The 19,783-nt window shown below is 41.9% G+C and overlaps 1 protein-coding gene across 22 annotated transcripts in view; it reads right to left on the bottom strand.

Annotated features, from left to right (window-relative positions):
• DMD (dystrophin) overlaps positions 1–19,783 on the bottom strand; it is a 1,341,705-nt gene that overhangs the window by 55,933 nt on the left and 1,265,989 nt on the right. For all 22 annotated transcript variants that reach the window (XM_075430270.1, XM_075430262.1, XM_075430225.1 and 19 more), the window contains 4 exons: positions 11,421–11,495; positions 5,922–6,123; positions 3,184–3,269; positions 488–645 (listed from right to left, as the gene is read on the bottom strand). In XM_075430270.1, coding sequence (XP_075286385.1) covers positions 488–645; positions 3,184–3,269; positions 5,922–6,123; positions 11,421–11,495 — 521 coding nt within the window. The remainder of the gene's footprint in view (positions 1–487; positions 646–3,183; positions 3,270–5,921; positions 6,124–11,420; positions 11,496–19,783) is intronic.

Below are 19,783 nucleotides of genomic sequence, written 5' to 3' on the forward strand. Positions count from 1 at the left end.
TATCCATTCAAGCAGTGGAAGAAGCTCATTGGGTGCTTCTCGCCCCTCCAGCACTGCAGGCAGTCACTCCGTTCCTATTGCTCCCTGGGCACCTGGCTGTCACTGGCACGCAGACGCCCAAAATTGAGATTGACCATTGCTGCTCACCTACATGGTAGCAATAAATGGTGATCTACTGCTGGCAATAGAAGACTGTAAAATTAGGAGCTGCTGTAACAAAGACTTAAACTGCTTGCAGGGTTCCATTACAATATAAGCCTTGATGACAACTGCTTGCTGTCTGGATAACAGCATGATCTGGGCTTCCTCCACCGCGGCCGGATACATCTTATCAAAGGAACGGTTTAGTACACCAATGAACAGCACCACTGAACAACCCTCAGTACCCTAATCCTTCTTCCAGATTTTCAATCCTCTCCAGAACGGACAGGATACCTCGACACGAAACACCAATCAGAAAATCAACAGCGAGCAAACACGAACTTACAAACTGGAAGCAGCTTCTGACGCTCGGCTCGATGTTGCTGCCGCCGAAGGAGGCCACTTCGCCCAGCTGCCGAGGGATCTGGATGGAGTCGTGGAGCAGGAGCCCCAGCCGGCGCTGGTCACAGAAGCCGGTGGAGCTGGCCACTTGCTTGAACAGGTCTGGGGGAAGGAAAAGCACACCTGTGATAAAGCACCACAGCCGGGGTACGGCACAGAGCGCCGGGGTCCGCACCGCTTCTCAGGCTCACGCGCGCGGCAGCCTCGACGGGCGTGAACACAAATGTCTCTCGCGTTTGGCTGCTTCTCTTCCCACAAACACCGGGGCTTCTTCTGCTGAATAAGCAGTCTAGTGGCAGTTGTTAAGAGCATTATTGGCTTTTACCTGGGAAGAAGGGACACTGTAGCTGTGATTCTATAACACAGCTGACTAAACAGCAGGATCTTCGAGACACAACACCACAAATGTTTCAAAAGTATCATTCAACAGTAAAATAACCTCATACAACACACAGCACATTTTGAAGTGTTAGGAAGCAACGTACAACTCGGCGAATCCATTTGTCTTTCAACTAATTTGAATCGAAAAACAAGAGCTCCCTAACTTCCATATACTATAATCTTTTAATCCAAAAAAAAAACACATTACAGTACAACAGAACCTGTCATCCACCGGGAATGTTAATATTATACTAAGTTTTCATTTCTGAAGTGAAATGTCACTTGAATCCATGTTCTGTTACTGCATCATTCTAGAAAAGAATCCTTACAGAACAGAATTACACTATCCCTTCATAAGCTCAAATTAATTGGGTGGGAATTAATTATACTACACACACATTGAGGAGGTTTTAGACTTCATAAGAAAAATCAGGTTAGCATTAACTATTTATTTGGTAATATCCCTGTTGACAATACACGACCTGAATAAATTCTCCTTACTTTTCAAAGCTTTTTAAAAAAAAAAGAAAAGGAGAGAGAGAGAGAGACGGCTAGACTAAAATAAAACCCTTTTTTTGGAGTCGCCTTAATATTTCACCTGACACCAGGGATACAATTATAAAGGTGCTTCAGCACTGCTCAAGATAACTTTCCTAGCATTGCTTTGACACCTGTTTTCTTCCAAAGGAATAAAGGAATGGATAGACAAAGGATTATTTTTTAATTACATGAGTTTCACTCTTGCCAAGTCTAGATTTAGAATAAACAATTTTGGGATAAATCCTTCCATCACCTCAGCAAGTCTGAACCAACTCTGCTCTGCCATATAAGTGAGAGAAAAAAATTTAAGTGGCGCGACTCATCACATACTTGCAGGAATACTAGCAGCAACTGCACTATGACTTCGGCATGGTGGGTGAAGCCAGACCACAGCCTGGCAGAGACAGTTCCTTTCTCTCCCACAAATGATTCAGCTTTCAATTTCTCCATCATTAAAACATTAAGTGTTCTACAACCTTAAAAAGGGGGTTATGCATTACCATGGACACACACTGCAGGAGACTGTAAAATATGAATGTTTTCCTTTGTAACTCTGATAATCCTCAATGACATATTTTGAAAAAGTATCTGTACTATTTTCTTAAAAGATTTTCTGAATACTTGTTCACAACTCCCACATGAAACATCTAGAGATCTAAACTGTGACATTCGTAGTGACTGCCCTAAAATCTGATCCAATTATACACAGTCATACACAGATGCTGTTGTTGGAACTGTGTGGTTTCTCTTTAGCCTTCTTCAACTTCCCTTAGTAGAAGAACACAATAACAACAATTGGTGAAGAACCACCACGGTATTGGGTCAAATCCTAAAGTTTGGTTGCATTTAAAAAAAAAAAAAAAAAAAAAAGCATGAATAAGTGATACCAGTTAATTTAACCAGAAAGTTACTCTTCAGAACTCTTATCAGTAGATCTTCTCTGGATCCTAGCCTCACTAATGAACTGACTCATTAATCAGATAAAACGAAAACTTCAAGTGGAATTTTTTCAAGTATTCCAGGATTTGGTCTATTAAAACATGAAAAATTTGCATACCTTTAATATTTATTTAAAGACAGCAACTATATTTGAGCACAATGTACGTAATAAGACCCTGACCACACTGTGGAAAACATTTTAAAAAAGAATATATTTTAAAATGCTGTAACGCAAGACGTCCTGTAGACGTGCATTTTTGCATATGAAGCTGTGCTAAACCAGTGGTCTCCAAGGAGGGTGTGATCCACCACAGGGGGTGCACAAGACAATCCACTGGGGTGTGGTAAGAAAATATTTTTTTGTTCTGTTAATAAATTAAATTTAAAAAATTAAATATAGTGTTTATTTAATCTTTATCTCATCCTTTTTTAATTTCTAGGTTTGTTTATGTTTTGCAATGTACATAGTATATTAGTGCAGTAGTACATGCACGTAATTTATAAATAACTCCACATCTAGTGGGGGTGCACACTCAAAAGTTTTTTTACTGACAGGGATGCATGATCAAGAAAGTTTGGGGACCACTGTGCTAAACTACCTAAAACCATACCGAACAAATGAAAGCACAATGTGGAGCAAATTAGCACATTTTGCATCTAGACTATCTAAAAGAATGTATCTATATGCTACTTAAATGTTTATGCAATAAACAGGAGGAATGAAAACAGAATATAAACATAAACTAAACCCAAAAGAATTACATAATTACATTGACTTACATCTATATTTATCTTCCAGGTGTGCTTTACAAAGGGATACAACACCAGTTTTGAAAGATAAGACACGGATCCTTCCTGTTCGGCCCCTAATGAAAAAGAAACATTGGCTGATAATACGATCCATTCATGTCATAATTTGTTTACTGTAACGATGTTCACCGCAGTACCACAGTCGTCACAAATGAAGTCCTACACAGAACCATGCTGCACAGCACACGCTGGCCAGTCATTAGATAAGCTAGAAAAGAAATATAAAATACGGCTGTGGCTTCACGGGCACAGCTGAATCGGATTGTGCTGTTCTAGCAATTCAGCCAGAAATAGTCTCATTTAGAAATAATTACTCATCTCCTTTTTTATGACAAAAGTGACAGTAAAGAGTCTTTACCTTACACCTATTTGAAAAGGCTTCTCTATGAACTGCTGCTGTTCTCAGAGAAGATGAGGTCCCCGACAGAGCAGGAAACCATCCCTTTTGCCAAAGACAAGATAACTTTAATTAAAAATGCGATGCAGCAGTCGTTTTCAGAAAGCCTTTGCTTTCTGTCTCTCAGCCCTGCCCTGACTTGTTGGAGAAGGAGCCAGGCATGCCACAGTCATGCATGAGGCTGCACTGTTCAGCAAAGATGCACATTGTCTTTTTAATCCTATGCAAGCGCTGCAGGAGCCAGCGGTGCCCTCTCCCCCACGCATCTCCCCTACAAACCCTACAAAAAGGTGTAGACAGAAACAGGTGGACAAAGCCGAATTTAGAATTTGCTGCCTCTTACTACAGAATCTTGCTTTTTTCATCATGCATAAGCATTTGTTGCTTACCTATGCTTTCCATACTCCACTCCTCTTACCCCTCTCCCTCAAAATCTTTTCCAAATTAATTATCATCTGTGCCCTGAGAAACTCTGGCTGATGAATAACAGGCTCATGCAAATTATACAGGAGAAGAATGTAGAATGATGATTTCCCTGCAAGGCATATTAAATTGAAAGTTGCACGAATCATGAGTTGTTTAGTTCACTCTCCTCTCCTCCCAAGTCAAACCAGTAATTTAGCATGCTACTGCAAATGAGCATGAGCGACTGATCAATTAAAACAACTCTGAAACGTGTTGGATTTGCAAAGTTGTGCCTATATCAGCCATTGACTGTGAATTTGATTAATATCTTTACAAATGACAATTTTCAATTATAAGAAAAGTTAAGATTCAGTACATTTAATTAAATGTCTCCAGTACTGCTATGCACTTTGGTTGATCTCTGCCTATTAAGTTTACAATGATAACTAATCACATGTAACCCCAAGGTCACCTCTCTCGCCAGTGTTATTCAAACCTGAACTTCGGCAAAACAGCTACGAGCTTTCCCCACACATAAAGCACCTCTCTGTTTCATTGTGTCCTGCACACCTAGGGAATTGCCTGGAGGCAGCCAATTGTAATTTCTAATGTTGTACTTTCAGCACAGTGCAACATAAAGAAAACTAGAGTGGACACAGCAAATCTGAACTGGACGGTCCAGCTCAGGAGCAGCCCGTGGAACGACCTTTAGGCCCTTCTCTGCCCCTAACGTGGCTGATCTGGATTAACATCCTTCTTGTTTTTCGCTAAAGGGGTACCTTTGTCTATACGTTATTTATAGTTGACAATAATTCAGAAGTGGATCAGAATTCTGTGAAAGCCAAAGCAGATTAAAGAAATTAAACCTGGCTCTGAAATGAATATAGCCCCATTCCTACTACCAATACACTACACAAAAATACAATGCAATCTGGGTGATCCACTTCAACTGGCTTATTGGAGGTGATTCTGCAGAAAGAGACTCTGTACTTTTTTTTTGGCAGGTGATCATCAAAGCTTCAGTGCAGTGATAAAGGGTGGATGGAAGAACAATGTTATGGCACTTCAGTACAGTTCAAAATGTCAATGGAAATACAATAGTTGACCCATGTCCTTCCATTTCTATACGCAGATGTTTATTTCGCCACAGTAATAAGCGTGTCTGGCTGAAGGTGGCTGGTAATACCCTTAAAAAAAACAAATGAAGATTTCCACTGACATCTTTTTTTCACTAAATTCACCAAATACAAAAATAATAGCTTATTCTAAAATTAGCTTACAAACTTGTGTTATATTTATGCATTATAAGCAACATCATTAACACCCCGAACAGCAATGCCCTTAAATTTCCTTAAAGTAAGTTTACTCTGTTGTATTTATACCTATATCTCCTGCCTGCGATGGGTTATAAGCACAGCAGATTACGGATGAGCCTCTTGTATCTTTGGACAAGAATTACAGATTGAAAGCTATAGAAAATGCACAGGTTTAACAACTGGAAGTACATGCAAGAGTCTACACGATGGTGTTCATAGCGTTGCTTCTTGAAAATTCTCTTGAACTTCTTTATCTAAATAAATTAAAAAAGCCACGCAAAGCCATGACCTGCTGAGCACACGTAGTCCCTGAATCGCTCTGAACACAGAAATCTGTTTAAAAAGTTCTGGTTTCCAGGTCTCTCATTGCTTAGCTTAATAAATCTAGGATTGCAAGCTTAACCAAGGGCTGTATTGATTCAGCTAAATGCAGCCATTAAACCATTAGGTTTATTAAACTTTCACTTCAGCTATCCTTTTTTTCAGTTTCAAGCCATTCATTTATAATGAGGCGGAGGGCTCGTTACCCCTTCCCCTCATGCTGTTGAGAAAGCTTCTGAGCAGCCCACACTCAGAGCACCCCTACATACGTGTCATAGACATTCAGCAGCCAGTTGAGGCACATGTCCACGCAGAGAGGAACATTGACCAGGTTATTGTGCTCTTGTTCCAGCCGATCGTAAATGGTGGTCAAGCAGTTAATGATCTGCAGAATATCCATCGGCTGGTCGTTTTGTTTGAGGTTGTGCTGGTCCAAGGCATCGCATGCAGCAGGCAGACTCAGCAGATCCACTGTTAAAGTAAAAAAAAACCAACCCACAATTAAGACTGAGGAGAAACAGTGGTTGTATTACCCATATCCAAAAAGTAAATAGAACAATTTACCTGGCTTACATGCCTGGCCAGAGGACATTTTACGTCCTCTGAAAGTCACGTGCAAGACTGGTTTCAAGACTCCTACAGGTGCACTGTTTACTCAGCTGTGGTCTTAGAGAGCAGTGTTTATAAAAGTGAAATATGTTTCATTTTTAGCCATAAAGTACCTATTATGCTACATGACCCTATGGAAGTATCACACATCAATTATTACGTAGTAAAAATTACGTATTTCATGGTTTATGTTCCTACAGATAGGCTAATATTTGACTACTGCATTCACTGAATGTGCTCCAAACATCGTGCATGTCATCAGCCTTCCCGAGATGTGTCGTCCATTTCTCAGAGAAGTCGAGCATCTTAACCGAACCAAACTCCACTAGAAATATGCAAACAAATCACAACTGAACTGGGATTAACCTCACTGTTATTTTTCCTCTGGCGAGAACAGGGGAAAGAAGGTTCCAGAAACGTTAAATGGCCTATATCAATATTTATTAATGAAATTTATCAATGAAATGTATCCATTTTTAATCCTGCAGAGCATTTACATTTCTAAATATCTCTATGACATTATGAAGTAAGACACATTTAAACTTACCAGTCAACATACAACAGAGTTTTTTGCCATGGACATTCAAAAACTTGATTTTCATACCAATTTAAGTTAGTTGCTTTTTGAACTTTGGATGTCCAATACAAAACAAAACTTCCCTTTCTCAGCTCTTAGTCTCTGCATACTAACATCAACAGCAGCACCATGCTTTGGGGGACACCAAGTTAGAGAGTTATGCGATGTTGGTTTACAAAGTAAAGCAGGAATAAGAACAAAAGAAATCAGAAAAAAAGAGACTATTGATGCAGATCTTCCCGCTGCCACATGAAAACCCTTTGTAATTCCTTGCAGTGAATTTTCAGGGTGTGAGCAACGGGGATATTAAAGCCCAGATGCTGTTAGCCCTGCTTATACCACGAGCAGTCACAAAGTGCAGCATGATTCAACATGATTCGAGGAAGTAGGATCTGGCCCACATTGAACTGCCCAGAAACATCCAGGAAATTTATCACAAAACTGGGAAACGAACTGACTACTTTTTCTCTCATTGGAATAAAAAATGTGTTTTATTGAGTTCTGGTAAGCAACATCTCTCAGTAATGTCAAAAAAGAAATAAAATGTGCAGAGGCTAAATGCAGAACCCCATAAAGGAATTTTTTAGAGAACTTCACCCAGCTTAACGGCACATTTACCAAATTCACACTTGAGTATCCTACTTTATCAAGCATGAAGCTGACCTTTTGATGTCCTAGTGGTGATGAAAAATACTTTAACTGCACACCAGGTTGCTTGGTAATGCTGCATGGACAGTACACTGGGATTTCGTAATTGCCACAAGAATTTCAGAAGTATAAATTTCATTGGAAATCCATAGGGACTTCTGCTACTACATCCCTTAAGCACTTCTAAAAATTTCACCCTGTGGGCCTGGCGTACCCAGTGCTAGAGAGAATAAGGAAAGCTTGGCAGGCTATCCCCATTCTTCTACTAAGAAATTTAACTTTGAATCTGTGCTTTTGTGCAGGGTTTTATCGGAATTTTACTTTTCTCACATTAGCATATAGGTATTTTACAAAAGAAAATATTTTGGAATATTATGTTTAACCTACTAGCATATAAAATATAGCTATTCTAAGGTCAGTGTTGTACCCCACAAAAGCATATTTATCAGACCCATTCCTAAGTCTCAGAAAGATGCTTCCCTTCTAATAATTTATTAGTCAAATTGGAAATAGAGCACTGCCTTCACAACACCTTTAACTCCGAGCTTGAGGCTGAACTCTCAGTTGCTTTGAGACTATGAATCAACGGTAATTAAACCAATCCCTCAGGCATCTGAGTGGCAGCTTAATTATATATGCAGCTACCGCTAAACATGGGCCATTCCACTTTGTGAAAGCTTTTCCCACTAATAAGCGGCAACTTCTGAAAGGCCTTTCACCCCACTCTTCATCAACCTCCTGTCCTATCTTGAAGTCAGTAACACATGTTCATCTTGTAACAAGCAAAAAGTGCTTGCCACCACGCTCTGCTTTAGGGAACTTCTTTTCATGGGAAGAAGAATGGCTCTGGCCTTTGCCACGTTAAGCTCCTCCTGCATCTTCCTCACCAAGCTTAAAGAAATGTGGGGGAGGGGTCCTCCCCAGAATGAGGAATTGCATATTTCTTTCCTGAAAGCACAGATGGAGGTCCCATGAATGACAGACTTTCAAAAGGCAAGCCTCAACAGCCAGATAGGTACTAAAGATTTGCGTATTCATTGCCATTCAGTGACAAAGCTTTAATTCAAATAAACCATAACACTTCATGCTTTTTACTTTTTGTGGGTTCTCTGACACTCTCTCGTTCTTCTCTATTTAAAATTCCAAAACTGACTCCAAAATCTGTGTGAGCAGTAGCTTCTATCTTGTTTTGAAATCTAAGTCATCTACGGAAAAAATTCTTTGGCCTCTAAGGCAAGAGAAAAAATGTTAGGAAGTTTGTAGCTAGACACCAACCTGTGCCAGATTGCAGGAAAAGTATAAAACACAACCTGGAATAACTAACCCACTGGAGGACACAAGCGACAATGAGCAGGCAGGAGAAAGTATGCTGTGGAGGTCATATACTGAACTCAGGGAAAACCCAACATACAGCTGGTGATAAAAAGTATTAATGGTGTTGCCAGAATGCAAGATCATCTCCTCTGTGACCTGCTGCTGTTGGCTGATACATTAAGAAAATATATTTAATCTAGCCTGGATAAAATTAAAGGAAAAAAGGACCCTAACAGAAGTTCTTGAATAACTTCTTTTGCTGCATCTTCAAGAAAAGTTTGTGAATCCATCTCATTTTATTGACATCACAACATTCAGATGTGGTTTGCACTTGAAGATCAGATCTTTTAAAACTAGCAAAACAAGAAAGTCAACACGCTTTGATGTGATTATCAAAGGAAACCATGCATTAAAAAAAAACCCCAAACGGTGCAATAGTTACACCTGGCATGCCCACAGTAATTTCAAAGTCTGGGATGATAGAGCCACACAATAGATTCTCCTAAGGTAACACAATACATAAGCATTTATTTGTTAAGGATTACCACTTTCCATAGTCTTCTTTAGGTTTAATGTCCTACCGTCTTAATGTTCATTGGTCTAATTTACAAAATGAAAAGAACTAAGTCTAAGAACAGCTCGTTTTTAAAAGTGTTTCTATTCTTGCCATTGAGGAATATGCTGCACCTCCACTTCTGCGGGCCTTCTACTGCGCACACACCTTTAGAGTCTCAGTAGACAACACTGTTCTGCTGTTTATGAAGTTTGCAGAAAATAATATATTTTTTCAAAAATTTTTTTTAAACTCATGCAATTTTAAGCATGAAATAAAAAGTAAGAGCTCAAAGCAGCACTCACTGCAGGTGGAATTTAGGGATTTTTGTCAACGTGCAGTAGCCCTGAAACCCAGCACTATGCTCCATTTCTACTAGTGCCAAACTGGAAAAAAAGAATTTTGTAACAAATTAGGGTTTTTTTTTTAATCTAATTAAACTGAGTTCACAAGCGACACTGAAATCATAGAATACACAAACACAACGATGGTGTCTCCAAGCAAAAATATTTGTAAGCACAAAGACTGCTAACCAAATTCCTTAAATACTTCTCCTTAGATACAAGTATGAAGAATGTGTTATAAAGTAATCAGTGTAAGCGCCACTGCGTGTCTCCGAAAACATCCATTCTCAGAAAATCTACCTAAGCGTAACCTCGAGAGATGAACTAACTTCAGTGCATAATTACGGTTCCACACAGCAAAGCCCAAGATAAGTCTAGAATTCTTCAGTGGTAGGAATCAGGGAAATATAGATAAAATATAATACAAAGGGGGTTTTGTTTTGTTTTGTTTTGTTTTGTTTTCATAAAAACCTGTTACAAGTTACACTTGTGCACTGACAGCTAAAGAAACCTGTAATTCAAAAAATTTTAGTTCCTTACTTCAGTGTTGCACTGGTTATGCATACCTTTCACTGCATGTGACTCCAGTTTCTTTACAATACCTTTCCACAATGACTGTGGCAGGAGTGCTGTGCCATGGAAAGATGTTGGTCTTTCTGATCATCAAACTTCATTACCACTGCATTCATGTTGAAACCTTTCACTAGGTTGTAAGAATTTTCACTGATTGTTTCATTTTTTATTCTTTTTTTTTCTTCTCTACTTTTTTTACACATTCAGAAATTAAGTCTGTTCACAAGTGGAATTCACTCATGCTTATAAGCCTAAAAGTAAACATGCTCAAAAATACCAAGCTTTGACACAGTTCCAGAAAGCATGAGAGCACAAATCCAAACTTGAAACAACAGTTGAGACATTTGCAACTGTGTCAGAAATTTAACCCTGCAATTAAACACCAAATAGTGAATGTTAAAATATTTTAGTAACTTCTCAAACTGTACTGGCTAATAAACTGTTTGCTTTGGCAACTGACTGGGCCTACCAAAAAAACTATGAGCAAATTATTTAGCTATCAGGTTACAACAAGCTGAGGAGGAAATGTAAACTCCAGTGACAGGTAGAATACCATACACTGGTTGAGAGAATTAAAATGTTAGAACATGCACATCACTAATGTATGGCTGACGAGAGACTTCTGAATGTTAACCAAAAGCTGGGGAAAAATGAAGCTGAATGTTTCTTGTGATGATCTTCTTTAAAGGCAACAATCCCTCAGGGTTCAAGATTCAACTTAACTATTAGCAACTCCAGCTCTGGAGCGATCACTTCATGCGAACTCTCCCTGTCCCCAGCACAGCACAAACCTGTTCCTTTGGTCTTGAGCTACACCTAAAGCTGTGGCTGACACAGACGTGGCCCCAGTAACGAGCACAGTGAAAACACATGGCTAACAAGTACAAAGATAAGAACCATGTAGGGGATGTTAGCTTTGTTTGTGATCCACTGCTCTGTCTTACAAGGAACAGATCTGCAGATTACCCAGTGCTTTGGTCTCGTAAGGAACGTGCACGCCGGTGGGAGCAGAAGACACTTCAAGAGGTTTCCACGCACCATGCAGAGCTGGGCGTATGTGTGGGGGTGTTTCTCTGCTTCTGAAAGCTGTCAATATGCTTGTGAGCATAAAGTCTCCCCGGCAGCGGGTGAGGGACCAGCTCATACTTACGGCAGAGGGCTTTCTGCAGCCTGCGGAGCTTCATGGCAGTCCTGTACGCCGAGAACCTGACGTTGTTCAGGTCCGCTGTAGGGGGGAAGTGTTAAAATAAAAGATCAGCTTTACACCTTAGAAATAATCAGACTCACAAAGACGTTCTTAAGTGGAACTGGAAAATTACACTCATTGGTTAAAAGAACAGAGGGGAAAAAAAGTAGTACGTTAGCAACTCCACTGAGCAAAAGCCCTCAAATCTTGAGAATCCATCCAAAAGAAAAACATCCAAGTCCTAAAGTGTGACTTCCTTTCGTTCAAAGGCCATGCACTTAAGAGCACTCAGAAGGACAACATCAGTGACTGCAGTGGTGTTGTCTGGGAACATGGCAGTCATTCTCTCACACTGCGGGCGCTGCCAGAGAGATGAGAGCCTGACACTGCCCTTCAGCCATCCAGCGTGCCCACCATGCAGCCCCGGGACAGAGCTCTGCCTAGCAAAAAGCAGCAGGAAACTCGCACCTACTGCTGGAAAAAACTTTAAAAAAATTAAAAAAATAAACAGACAATGAGACTTCTGTGTGTTCCACCCAAGCTGACCCCACCATGCCCCGAGACGTAGAGCCTTCTGGGCCTGAAGCCAGCGCAGCCAGCCGGGCGAGCGCCCCGGGCCCCAACCCGAGGAGCCGGTGGGCTGCGGCAGCACGGCGGGGACACGGTGCCACCTGAGTTCCCCTACAGCCTTCTCATGCGGTTAGCAAAATATGGACAGCAGCACAAGTCCCTACTGAATAGTTTAACCACATCTTGCAAAATCCTCCCGGGACACGGCAGGGATGAGGGGGGCCATGCACCGACCCAGCCACGCCACAGCAGAACTTCTACAAACACACCCCTTGCCCCTCGGGAGGCTCAGAACCGCCCACCTGAACGTTACTCAGCACCAGATTCCGATCATCCCCACAGCCAGGCACAGCGACTGGTCTAAGCAGTGAGCGCTAGACAAAGCTGAGAAGAAATGAGGGGTTGTCTTGGACCAAGTCTGGCCAGGAAACTGCGCTCGTGTCTTTCTCTTCCATGAAACCAGTGGAAACTGCGCTTATTCTAATCTTGTCCCTGGCTTTGCTGAGGGTGGCCTTGGGCAAACCCCATATACAGCAAGAATAAAGATAAAATTCACCGGAGGTGAGGTTGAAACAACCGTGGCTGAATCCCTGCCACCAGCACCAGTACACGGTCTCACTCCTGATTTCCAGCCGGACTCGTCACACCAAGCCTGTGGTGCAGACAGGCCGCTGCGCACACTGCTCAGCACCCAGCCCGGGACGCGGACGTGGGCGCGCAGCTGCAGGCTGGCACCTCCTTCGCCACGGCGTCAGGGCCGCTGTCCTGGGGCCAAGCCCACCAGCCGATGCCATTTCAGGAGCGGCGCTGCCAGCTCGGCCTGGGAGCCGTCGGGGGCACACTCATGGGTGACAGTGCGGCCTCCCACCGCCGGGAAATCGGCCCGCTGCTGGCCCCGCCACCCCCCCCGCTGATGCCCAGGCAAAGACACTCCCGGGCATTCGAGGGGTCTAGGGACTGTCCCCAACAGACTGGGTGGCATATTGCAATTTAAGGGTTTTCTAGCACAGAAACAGACTGGTTGTGCCAGCCAGCTTCAGCACCCAGCTATGCTCCCAGATGCATTTAATTCACTGCTGAAACCATGGAGCCTAAGGAGTTAATGATGGGAAAGTGTTTGGAAAATGTGAACCACTATGTAAATACAAAAAGAACATTAAAAAAAAATATACACTGGCTCAGAATAATGGTCCATTTAGCCCAATAACTCCCTCTAAGCCTGGCAGACTCTTAGAGAAAGAACATGATGAAAAACAGGGCAAATAGAAATCAGTTCCTTGCTGGCATGTGTGCTGAGGTGCTATAAAGCTGTTTGCAATGCGGTAGCTTGGGTATAACTATCTCAACACCATTTACAACGCTGTACAGGTATAGGTAGCAGAGGGAATACAGTCTCAACTACATTAATTTTAATTAAGCTGTTCTGAATGAGTAATTTGAGGTTTGATAGTTCAGTACTTTTGTACACCTTAATAAAAGCAGTTGAACGTTTCTAAAACACATCTTACGGCACAAGGGAAAGTTTCAGCTCTGTGTATCGATTCTTTTTCTTTGCACAGTTCCATACACCTTTTGAATGGGCAGCTCCCCTGTGTATTGTTCCTGCCAGCTCCCTCTCCCACAATCATCCTGACAGGTCCAGAAGCCTTAATGTGGTCTGGAATACAGCAAGCAATTTAAATAAAGAGACTTAATTTGTCTTGAAGGGAAAGTAATAAAGCAGTCTCTCGCAAACACACTGTGACTACGGTTGCACTTTACACTCCTGTTGTAAACCTGCACTTGTATTCTAGAAAAGAGTATATACCGGATTATGGCTAGCATTTGATAAAATGAAGAAGCCTTCCCTAAATTTTCCCTGAGTATTCTGGAAAAAAAGCTTTTCTAGCTATTATTTACATTTTCAGAAATATCAGTAAATATATATGCATATTTCAGGCCTTGATCAGGGCAGAAAGTACGATCCATGGAGACACTTCATCCTGAAAGCACCGTAGTTGACACCTACTTTCCCACATATGTAATACACACTGAATTTGTCATCACCCTGAACGACATTGCTGCCAAGAAGCACCTGCTGTAAACGGCCAATAAGCAAGGTCAGGAGCCCTCACCCCGGGCCGTGGGGAAGCAGCAGCCCTGCCTGCTTTTGGCTGCGCGTGCTGAGGCCCAGCGCAGCCGCTGCGCTCCCACCAGTGCCAGCCCACGCCGCGGCACCATCCCCGGGCCGACGGCTCGCCTCCCGCCACTGTCACGCCACCACCTCCGTGCTCCTGACGGACGGCTCTCTGACCAGGGGCTGACCGTCCTTTGAGGTCGCCGGATCTTAATGATCTAGTTTTTCCCCACTGCCTGCTCCCAGAAATTGAGCACCATCTCAGCATCCAAATGAGGTGGTCAGAGGGCTGAAGAGCCCTTGAGTATACAGGACTTTTTCAGATCGTTTAAGGATGCTCCCAGTCCTTATTCAAAAAAGACAACTACCGAGCTTTGATCAAAAAGTGTAAATGCTCAAGAGCATAATCTGTTCACGGTCTGAAATAGCAATGCAGTGGGAGATGTCGCCTGGCCCCTTGGAAGGAACAGACTGAGGAGGAGATCACACAGGAGTATTTGGTGACAACCCTATTTAGATCCTAAGGAGAAATCATGGTTCTCCCGTCACTCAGCCATGAACGACCGCTCTGTGCATGGGACTGTAAGTGTTTCTAGGGGAGAAGATTTAAGATCAGGTTACGCAAGACCCCTAAGACAGGGCAGGTGCTTACATCTGATGCCTTTGCAGCAACAAACAACTCCCACCAACACAGCGGTAAGATCTCTCTGTGATCTTCGTAAGCTTCTGCCACAGCCCTCCTGCTGTCATGGTGAAAGGAGTTGAAACTGCTGAAGCATCAATGACCCTCAGAAATTAGGAAATCTCCGTTTGCTGCTTTCTTCTTTCTGTTATAGACACGACAAGCTCCTCCCTTTGCTTCATTGCAACTAATGCAGTAGGGAGAAGGTTATCCAGAAAAGTGATTTCTTCCACGTCCATCATTCGCCTACAACGTATGAGTATGTTCATCTTCTTATATTCACTCATATTAATATGAATAACACTGAACAAGAACTAGTGTTCTCATTATGCATGCAGCTTTAATGAAGAGGACTCCAGACTGCTGATAGGAAGAACTCAAATCAGAAATATAATGGGAAGATGATCAGATAATTAAATCCTAACCTTTTCTGTATAACTCTGCATGCTGAGAGAAATTTCACAACGTAAGGGCTATGTTCTTCCTCAAAACGGCTAAGACAACCTCATCAACACATTTTTCAATGTTGTATTTCTACAGTATTGTAGAAACAGCTGTAATTACACACAGCAGATCCCTTTGACAGTAAATTGGGTGAAAAAAAACCCCCACTCATTTGAGAAGAGGTCAGTGATTTGTATCAAAAATTCAAACCACCTGCTGGAATGTCCCACTGACTGCTGACACAGTATCAAAAAATAAGATGTTGTAGATTTTTTTTTTTAAATCATTCCATGCTAAATCCCAGATTTTACATTGGGATATGAATGCTATTTTAAGAGGAGAAACTTAACCTCATATTCTTGAGCCTTACTGCACAAAATAAGTTGGTAAGCAACTAAAAGCAACAAAAAAAAGAAAAAGAACAGTAAGCTTTTAAAAAGAAAACATTTAACAAGAGGTTTAGCATCCAGCATGGAGGGACATCTGTTTTTATTGTCAAGCAGTCACATCTATAACCCAGGCAACAGGTTTGGAGCAAGGTGTTATAACTGAACTGCTTTCCTTCGTGGTTCTTACACAGCCTAACCCCTCTACAGCTGCTCCAGCTCCTGGGAGTGTGGAATGAGTGGGATGGTTCATGTGATAACGGGCTGTCCTCTACGACAGACCAATCTCACCGAGCGTTTAAAAGCTCTGCGATGGGCCAGACTACCTCCCGTCAAAGGCTGCTCACGTAATTTGTCTCTCTCACATTGTAATCTGAAATCACCTTGGTTTTTACTTTTCAAAGGGTTACTTGTTTATATTACTGCAAATATTATTATAATTGCTTTTTAATTAACGAGGACAAAACGCAGCTGCTTCACTTGATTTTATGGACAGCAATTTTCTCTCTGAGAAAAGAGCACCAAACTGAAAAGAGCCTTTACATGCTTCAGGTGACAACTATCTCAAGAGTAAAATTTGGCAAGTTAACAGCTAAATTCTTTGAAAGAAATTAGATGTCATCAGGTCAAATCCTCATGTTCATTTGATAAAATTTACAGAGTTTTGAGTTTTTTTCATTTTTTCCTCTCACTTCTTTGCCAGGAAAAAAAGTGAACCTACAGTGATATACCTCAAAACCTGAAAGTCTCACTCAACCATAGCTTGTGACATGCTCATATAGCTGTTCATAAATACGCTGCCTGCAGCGGATAAACTATTTTGGGAATTGCATGTCATTGTTGTCTCTGACAATGTCTACCTAACCACGGTGAAAAACTGTTTACTGTACAGTCCTGAATACACCATAATTCCACTACCAGCCACCAAGCTTTCACGTTTCATCAGACATTAACGGCACTCTGACTTTTCAAGAAGCTTCATCTCACATCGACTTAATACATCTACGATTCCCTGACCAGATGATAAGAATGATGGGTTTCTTCCTGCTGCCCAAAACCCATACGTAAATCTTCCAATGATGCCCTAGGGTGACATATATCGGTCTCTTTAGGAATTGTAATTTAAAAATGCAAATGAGACAAATGCAAAAAGGAAAGAAATTAATCAAGGAACACTGCTTAGTATCAGTTGAGTCTCAGCCGTTGACTCTTTCATTATAACAATAATTAATGCTATCATCTATATTGCTTTGAGAATAAGTAACAGTAAACAATATTATTATACATATAGACATACAGCTTAACCCCTCTCCACAAAACAATATGGCACGCTGTACTAGACGTCCTGGTGAGCAAAAAAGCTGGTAGTGTCACTGCAAACCAGTAAGCAGGAGGTACCCAGGGCACCAAAACGCTACTGATCACACCTAGACCAAGTGGATGAACACCACAGCATGTGCCAGCATCCCGAAAACCAGACCAACTCACGTGACCTTTGGGAATTTAGTTTTAGCATGTAATGACTTTTCTTCAGCCTGCAAACCCAACAGTGTAAGAAAGGATACGATGCACACCGGGGTCACACCCCATTACGGGGCTGGGATGCAAGTGGAGTTTGCAGTCAGAAAGGTCAGAAACCCTTCATGACGAGCAGTCGTAATGGAAAATCCTAATAAATAACGAAGAAGCATTCAAAAATATTAATGAATGGTGTCTGTTTGCAAACCAAGAGTGCAACACTCTTGAGCAAAACATTCCCATACTGATCAACCACTCCATAACAGAACACTGCTCTCTCTATAACAGTCTCCATTCACAGCTGATACACCTATGACTTTGTTTTCAAGGGATGCAGGGTTAACTTCTACCACCTAACTTCTACTCCATCATAGCTGTGCGTATTGCTTGTTAGGTGTGTGCCTACACAGGATGCCATCACACACTGTTAGAAAGATGAGCGACTCTAGGCCTGACGACTATCCAAGGCTGACAGAACCCAACCAATCCTATTTCCTGAAATAAGAAGTTTCATTATTCAGACTGTAGTTAGCTTGAAAAGGACATCAGTGTATAAGAAACCTTCAAAGAAAGACCACATGTATCGTCTCACCAGATTTCAGTAGAAATCAGATGACTGATGTGTGCAACAGGCACGTCTCACTAGCACAAACATGGAAAACAACCAGTTGAATATGAATAAAACCTCATATTAAACACAGGGTTTAGCAGTTTATAATAAAAACTATTATGGCAGAGAGGGGCAGTTTAGCCTCTTCAGGCAGCATTTCAGCAAGACAAATCAAAACACACAAAGGTAAAGTTTATCCCCCTCGGTCACTCGGTACTGGAAGCTCACTCTGCTGCACACGAGCAGCCAGCCATGGGATCAATGCGGCAGCCACTGCCCAAAGCCCAGTGCAGGCTCAGAAGCCCCTTCCAGCACCCTCCCACCCTGCGTTAAGCAACCCCAACACCTCTCCCACCCACTCCACAGAGAACTGCCCCCTCCCATCCCTCCAAATTAAATGTAAAGCTGTCACCAGTGCACCCCAGCCTGCCAGGGTGAGGGTGTTCTTCACCCTCTTGCCTTGCCTTGGTGAATCAGTGGAGATAAACAGATGCACAAGGCGACGTTTCTGACAGCAACCTGCAACTGCAGTCCCTGTTCACTGTGACACTAACGCACCTTGAGGACACTGTGCTGACACTGCACGGGAAGGCTGCAGGATGGGGACACCACGGCACGGCAGGCCAAGTTCTCCTGTGCCGTCACCGCAAAGGCTAGAGTCATTTTCAGCTTAAAAGGCAAAGCACAATCACCCTGAGCTAAGCTGCCTGCCATTAAATGTTCATTCTCAGAAGATGATCCAAAAAAAAATTAAGCAATCCCAGACCACTTTAATGCCTGCTCTTCCCATCTCTCCCCTCACCCAAAGGTTCTTGAACTCTCCAGGACAACGAAATAACACAAATCCTCATTGCAGTGATGCCCTGGAGCCATCATGAAGGATGAGAAAATTTGTAAGGGGGCTATAAAAGAACGGTGTAAAAAAACAGATCTGCTGCAGGGTAACTGCTTTTGGAACGAAAAGCAGATGGAGCAGTTCTTGGTACTTTGAAGACTTTCAGAGCGAAGTTCGAAGAAAATGGGAGTGGTTCATAACGGTGTAAATACAAACCAGGGGATGTCTGTCAGCATCTGAACCTCTGAGACGCGCATATCACCGATTTTTCCTGCCTTTCCTATTTCAGCATTTATTTCTTCTCTCTGTTCTTCATTTATATAACTTCTTCTTAATTAATCTATACCAACATCTACTAGATACATCAAATGATACAGCTAAGGTCATTGTTGCAGCTACCTGTTGCCACTTTTGACTTAACCATCAAACAACAATCAAGTCATTTAATATAATCAGCTTATTCTGTAACCTTCAGTAGCCATAACTTTAAATGAAGAGTGAAAATTGCCCACCTTGAGTCAGGAATAGATGCTTCGTCAAAACTGATAAAATTGCTATGTTGTTTAAGTAATAAAGAAAAGCAGTCTAGAGCAAGAATTTTAATATCTTAAAAGGAAAAGCTTGAGCTAAACAAACAACCAGTTAGAAATTTTTGATACACATATTAAATTTCAAATCAAATATTTTACTGTTATTACTAGTATCTTTATAAATGGCCATGCTTCAACAAATGAGCTCAAAGAGAATTTGAGAATACTTCCTTCATGGGCAGGTTATTCAATAATTTCTTCCTATGGGTTCCTCCTGCTTTCTCTGATGCAGTCCCTAACAAAGACAGGATATAGGACTTCCTGGACCGACCACCTGATCAGGTACCAACGTGTACGCAGCATGTTGCCGCCGTCTTTTGTTAGTACCAAATACAGCTCCCAAGTAATTTACCTCACTTTTGTAAATACCCAAACCTCTAAAGACAGAAAGCTGAGCCCTTAAGTTTGAAACTTGGAATTCACCTACTTTAGCAAAACGTAATGCAGCAATCTGTAGCTGTGTGAACTGGATATGTGAAGAATAAAAATAATATTGCTCCTTTTTCATACAGAAGTGTCTCTTATGCCTCAAAGACACAGGAAGATGAGGAACATTACCTTGTGCCAGGCTGCACC

Source organism: Opisthocomus hoazin, chromosome 1 (genome assembly GCF_030867145.1).
Source record: "Opisthocomus hoazin isolate bOpiHoa1 chromosome 1, bOpiHoa1.hap1, whole genome shotgun sequence".
In the NCBI taxonomy this organism is placed as follows: Eukaryota; Metazoa; Chordata; class Aves; order Opisthocomiformes; family Opisthocomidae; genus Opisthocomus; species Opisthocomus hoazin.